General features: G+C 33.9%; 1 protein-coding gene across 1 annotated transcript; it reads left to right on the top strand.

Moving 5' to 3' along the window:
• LOC131658068 (uncharacterized mitochondrial protein AtMg00820-like) lies at window positions 1-597 on the top strand. Its single transcript, XM_058927402.1, has 2 exons — window positions 1-118; window positions 245-597. The coding sequence occupies exons 1-2, from the start codon at window positions 1-3 to the stop codon at window positions 595-597; spliced, it is 471 nt and encodes a 156-aa protein (XP_058783385.1).
• Window positions 598-6,261: the final 5,664 nt, after the last annotated feature.

The following is a 6,261-nucleotide window of genomic DNA, read 5'->3' as shown; positions in this document are numbered from 1 at the left end:
ATGTATGAGCTTAACGAAGAGGATGGGAATGAAAATTTCAAGAAAGATTCAGTGAGAATCTTATGTGAGGAACTAGCAAGTGAAGTTGAAAGAGAAGTTCGACAAGAAGAAGTCAGAGGTCAATCAGGCCCAAGCAAACCTCATAGAATAAGACGCGTGCCTGTAAGGTTATAGGAATGTTCGATTACATCATATGATGTAGTCAATAATGAAGGTTAACTGGTACATTATGCTTTCTATGTAGATGTCGAACTAGTCAATGCAGCTGAAGCATTTAAGGATTCGAAGTGGATGAAAGCAATGAATGAGGAACTCAAGGCCATCAAAGACAACAACACTTGGTCACTTGTCGAATTGCCTCAAGGCAAGAATGAAATCGATGTGAAGTGGGTATACAAGGTGAAGTTGAATCCAAAAGGGGGAGTAACTCGACACAGGGCTAGACTTATGGGGAAAGGATTTCTTCATAAAGAAGGAATCGACTTCGATGAATTTTTTTCACCTGTTGTTAGGATCAAAATAATCAGGTTGGTTATTAGTTTAGCAAACATGAACAATTGGCACGTGAGTCATGTGGATGTGAAATGTGCATTCTAGAATGGCCCCTTAGAGGAAGAAGTTTATGTTGCACAACTAATTGGGTTTGTGAAACAAGGTGAAGAAAGAAAGGTGTACATGATGCATAAAACCTTGTATTAACTTAAACAAGCTCCAAGATCTTGGAATAAGAAGATTGGCACTTTCCTAAGAGAGAAGGAATTTGTGAAGTGTGCAACTGAGCATCGAGTATATGTAAGAAGAAGTAAGAGTGAATTTCTTATACTATGTATCTATGTAGATGACTTATTGATAACAGGTAGCTGCAAGAAAGAGATTGAAGACTTCAAATATGATCTTAGCAAGGAATTTGAAATTTCTGATCTGGGCGATCTTCATACTTCCTAGGCATTGAATTATACAAAAGTAGTAGATGCTTGATGAAGCATCCGAGAAGATATGCAAGTGAAATACTCAAGAGATTTGAGATGGAAGAATGCAACTCAACTTTTAATACTTGTTGAACCAAGACTACAATGGTAGAAAGAATTAGATGAAGATGATGTCGACCCAACACAGTACAGAAGACTTGTTGGGTCATTAAGGTACCTTTGTCACACAAAGTCTGACTTAGCATACTATGTGGATATGGTAAGTAGATTCATGCAGAAGCCAAAGGTATCACATCTAGCAAGGACGAAGAGGATATACTAAGACATCTGAAAGAAACTCTCGACTATGGCATTCTGTTTCTTGCAAATGATAAAGGAAAGTGATGTAAGTTAGTGGGTTGCACCTACTCAAGTTGGTGTAGTGATGTTGCGGATAGAAAATTTACAGGTGGTTATGTGTTTATGCTAGGTGGTGCACCAGTTGCTTGGAATTCGAGAAAAGAACCAATAGTAGCACTATCGTCGTGTGAAGCAGAGTACATAGTTGCTTCTCTTTGAGCATGTCAAGAAATGTGGATGGTGAATTTGATCGAAGAAATAATAGGGAAGAATCATGGAGAAATTACCATGAAGATTGATAACATGTCAGCTATCAATCTACTGAAGAATCTGATAGCACATGGCAGAAGCAAACACATCAAAATGAGGTTCCATTATCTTTGAGAGCATGTAGCAAAAGAGAAGATGAACTTGGAACATTGCAGAATTGAGAATCAGATTGCAGACATCATGACGAAAGAAGTTCATGTCGAAGAGTTCAAGAAATTGCGATCTATGATAAATATAGACAACTTAGACACATGAATTAGGTGGTGTGTTGAGAATGCGATTCCCTGTGTCGAAGCAGGTTGCTCAACAGAAACAAGGTTGTGTCAAAAATAGCATATTGCGTCTGTGTCGAATTTGTGTGTCGAATTGTCGAAGGAGTTGCCTCAACGAAATTTTGACTTAGGCCTAGTTTTGTAGTTAGCAAAATTATGTATTTTGGGCTTTTGTATTTTGGACTCTGCTTGGGGAGCAAGGAAGTTCAACTATAAATAGGGAGTAACCTCTATTATTGTATGTGTGAATAATATTGAAGTTGGCAGAATTAAGAGCACATAGTTTACTCAGCAGAATTCACAAACTCTTCTTCTTTTTGTTCAAACCATAACTCTCTTTCTTCTCCAATTCATCTTTTATTTTCTTCTCCAATACAGTATAATCATCTTACAATCAAGGTTAGTTGATTCACTCGAGTGAAGGGTGAAGAATAAGAGAGAATTTGATTGGTGAGATTGAATCTTGTTTATCAAGATTGACTCAAAATTCTCCATAAGTTTGATATAATCCCGACAGAAATTTATAAAATGATCATTTATATTACTTTAATTAAGAAAATTCATCCTTTTCTAATTTTCTTTAGAAAAAAAAAAGGAAAGAAGAAGCGAGTCGTAATATACTAATTCTGAAGAAAAAAATGTTGCCTTTATTTTATTTTACATAATCAAAATTAACAATTAATCTAATACGTATTTTTTTTACTTGAATTTGAGGCCTACAGCCTAAAATATAAAATAAAATATATGACGAAAACAATCTAACAAAGGCCGCATCTACCGTTAGGTAAAGTATAAAAACGAAGGAGCTGCTTGAAGATACTATGAGACAATCGTACACGCCAAGCATTAATTTAATCCACACGACCAAAGATTTTGACGGAAAACATACAAATACAAGGAATAAAAAAACATGCAATGTTTGCTTAAGTTGTTCCACACCTTTATTTATATTTAGAATATTACCTCACGTGTATGATATATATTCACTAGATAAATAAGACTTTGAAACGAAACTGTAAAATCTTTTTACGTTCATTTTTAACCTTTATAGTCAACTATTGTATATTGAACTCTAAGATGCAAAGTTAGTTATTGACTTCTAACTGATTTTGATTCAAGTAACTACTTGGTCTTATTGATCTTGGCAAAACTTATAGTCAATTGTGACTAATATTATGGAAAAGTTTCCAAATAAATGACAATTTGGCATGAGAAGTATTTTGGATTAAATTGTTCTACCCTTGAAAACTCTATTAAATATCTTGGAGAGAAAGAGAATGATATATGTCTCTTTGACGTTAAGGCTTACCAAATTTGAATCTATCCTGAACTCTAGAATCAAAATGGGATTTGATGTAATAACTATATGAGCATTATTCACTACATCCTGTTCACTACTCTCAAACCATATGAAAATTTAAAATTATCCTTTCGCACAGTTAGAAAATTGAAATTTTGTGACATTTAAAATTCAACAAATAGATTATTTTGAATGTGTATTATACATGTATGCGTAGGGTAAATTTGGATTCCAAATCTTCGGATACACCGGATATTATTGATATCCATTTCCTATGTATATGTGATAATAAATGTGTGAATACTAATTTCAATTTCTGATTACATCGAAGAGTGAGAATTGGCTCTAGGAGTGAGAATAGGTTAGGGCAAATTAGATTTTATCAAGTTTGAACCTGATCTGCTCAAATATTTAAAATTTAAATTTAGTTTGTAGTCTATTATAGGTTTACTTTTAGTTTTAGACATGAGCATAGTCTTTTTGAAGGCTTAATTGACTTACAAGACTACTTAAAAGTCTATTTCATTTAAACATTTATAAATAAGTAATTCAATTCATTTTTAAATAGACTAACAAATTAAAATATCAATGAAATTAATTTTTTTTGCATTAAGCTATTCAAGTATATCTAATAGCATAAATTTTGTGATACTATTTATTTCAAAGAATTTATGAAAAATAACATATTACATTGTTCATAAGATTTTTTTCAACTTATTCTCATAATTTCTTTAAGATAACTAAGTTTTTTATATATATTTTAATTTAAAATACAAAATCTAATTTAATAATAATAAAAAAATTATTTATATTTATATAAATAAGTCATGATGATAGACTTAAAAATCTTATTTTATTTAAAAAATGTATAATTTGGCATGAACCTATGAATCATGTCCTGTAGACTTTTGCCCTATTCCTACCCATAATTACATCCATGTAATAATATATTTGACACGACTTATAAAATCGCATTCTATATAAGTCTATGTGTTTGCTTAAATCTCTTTTGTTGTATTTATATCTTATGATTATTGATGAAAATTTCTTCACCCACCTCCTAACCTTCTTGCCCACCCCTGGTGAATTTACCACAATACCCCTTGTTTCGGAAGTTTATTTTCGAAACTGTACTTTTTTTTCTTAAAAAAGGTGTTTTCGGAAATGTATCTCCGAAAACGTGTTTTTTTTAATATAAAATATTGATTTCGGAGATGCATCTCCGAAATAAAGTTACTTTTCAGAAAATGTGGTGTTTCGGAAGTTCATCTCCGAACGCACCCCCCTTGGAGAATTCGGAAATGAACCTCCGAAAATATGTCTGGACAGAATAAAATGAAAAACAACAACAATTCGCTTTATTTAATCGGGTGAAGATTACAACGATAATATTACATAAAATTAAAGTTACATATTGTTGAACACGGGTAGGTGGGGATGAGAGAGTGGTGGGGAGAAAAAAAGGCTTCCAAATTTCAAAAGGTTTTTTTATTCTTTTAATAAAAATACGTACTACTGTAAGTAACAAATGACGGAGGAGGTGTAACCGGGGCCGGAACATATGACGGAGGAGGTGGATGTCCGGAGGAAGAAGAACCGGAGGTACGTCCACCGCGAGACAAAGGAGCCAATCAATGTAAGCTATAGTTTATCATTATCATCAGGGGACGTCATTACAAAAAATTGGGAAAAAAATCTTATTATTTTTAATCTTGATTTTTTAGAAATGACGTCCCCAGATGATAATGATAAACTATAGCTTACATTGATTGGCTCCTTTGTCTCGCGGTGGACGTACCTCCGGTTCTTCTTCCTCCGAACATCCACCTCCTCCGTCATATGTTCCGACCCCGGTTACCACTTCCAAAAACTAACATGATAAATCCAATACAAAAACACTGTGCGATACAATCCGAAATCAGAACAAAACAAAACAAAACACGTCAAACAAAACAAAAACATGTTATTCTGCCCGACGAGGGTTACAAAATACACATCAAACAAAATAAAAACACGTTATTCTTCCCGACGAGCGAACTCCTCCGAATGAAGATAATTATACCAATCCTCATCCCACTCAGTATCAGAACCATCAGCGTTGATCACGCCTGAAGGCTGAGCCTGCACGTCCGAGCCATGGACCCCCAGGGGACGAGAAGCAGAACCAGTCAAAAGCTTCTTCTTCTCCTTCACCTCCTTAACCTCCTTCACCTCTTTCACCTCCTTCTTTGAAGAACCCTTTCTTCCCTTAGCGCCCTCTTTAGAAGACGCAGTCCTGCGTGCTGGTTGGTTGCCTGACATGTTCCTGTAAACAATTGAAAACGATTAATATGCATAGACAAAATAAAAAACAAAAAAATTTGAACTTCAGATACATTTCGGAAGTTCATTTCCGAAAACTAGGATGGAGGTGTTTTCGGAAATGAACTTCCGAAACACCCCTGCGATGGAGTTTTCTGCAACTTCCATGACATACCCCTAAACCAAACTTCAAACCAAATCAAAATGCTTCTAAACAACCTAAATACTACTAACAACCTAACCATATATCATTTATGCAATTAAAACCCTAAATAACATGCATCACAAAACTAGATCTAAAAATTTCAAAACTTACAAAGTGTTAGGATTGAGAGCTTTTGAATGTTGTTTAGCAGTGTGATTGGAGCCTTGATGCAGCTTTGGAATTCTGTTTGCACAAATTTTCGCCTTTGCCACTTTTTGTTTTGATTTAGGGTAAATGATTGGAGGAGGGGGAGTGTTTTGATAAATCTGCAGAAATCGCAGTATTTCGGAAGTGAACTTCCGAAATAATGTTTTCGGAAATGAACTTCCGAAATAAGTCAATTTTTTCAAAAAAAGACGTTTTCAGAAATGAACTTCCGAAGCAGGGGTATTTTGGAATTTTCGCAGGGAGGTGGCCAAAGAAATTTTCTTATTGATTTGATGGATGTTTAAACATCATATAACTAAACTTTTAATTCGTATATAATTTTTAATACACCACTTTAGATAAACACTACATTTTTTTGTGTTTTGTCAACAAAAAAAAACTTTTGTAATATGGTATTGACCACAATCAATTATGATAAATAACTTTTTAAAAGATTTTGTGTATTACCTTAAATAGAAAATTATATAGGGGGGCGAA

The sequence above is a fragment of the Vicia villosa genome, linkage group LG3 (assembly GCF_029867415.1).
Source record: "Vicia villosa cultivar HV-30 ecotype Madison, WI linkage group LG3, Vvil1.0, whole genome shotgun sequence".
Taxonomy (NCBI): domain Eukaryota; kingdom Viridiplantae; phylum Streptophyta; class Magnoliopsida; order Fabales; family Fabaceae; genus Vicia; species Vicia villosa.
The sequence above is the reverse complement of the archived record's forward strand: the minus strand, read 5'-3'. Positions and strand labels throughout refer to the sequence as shown.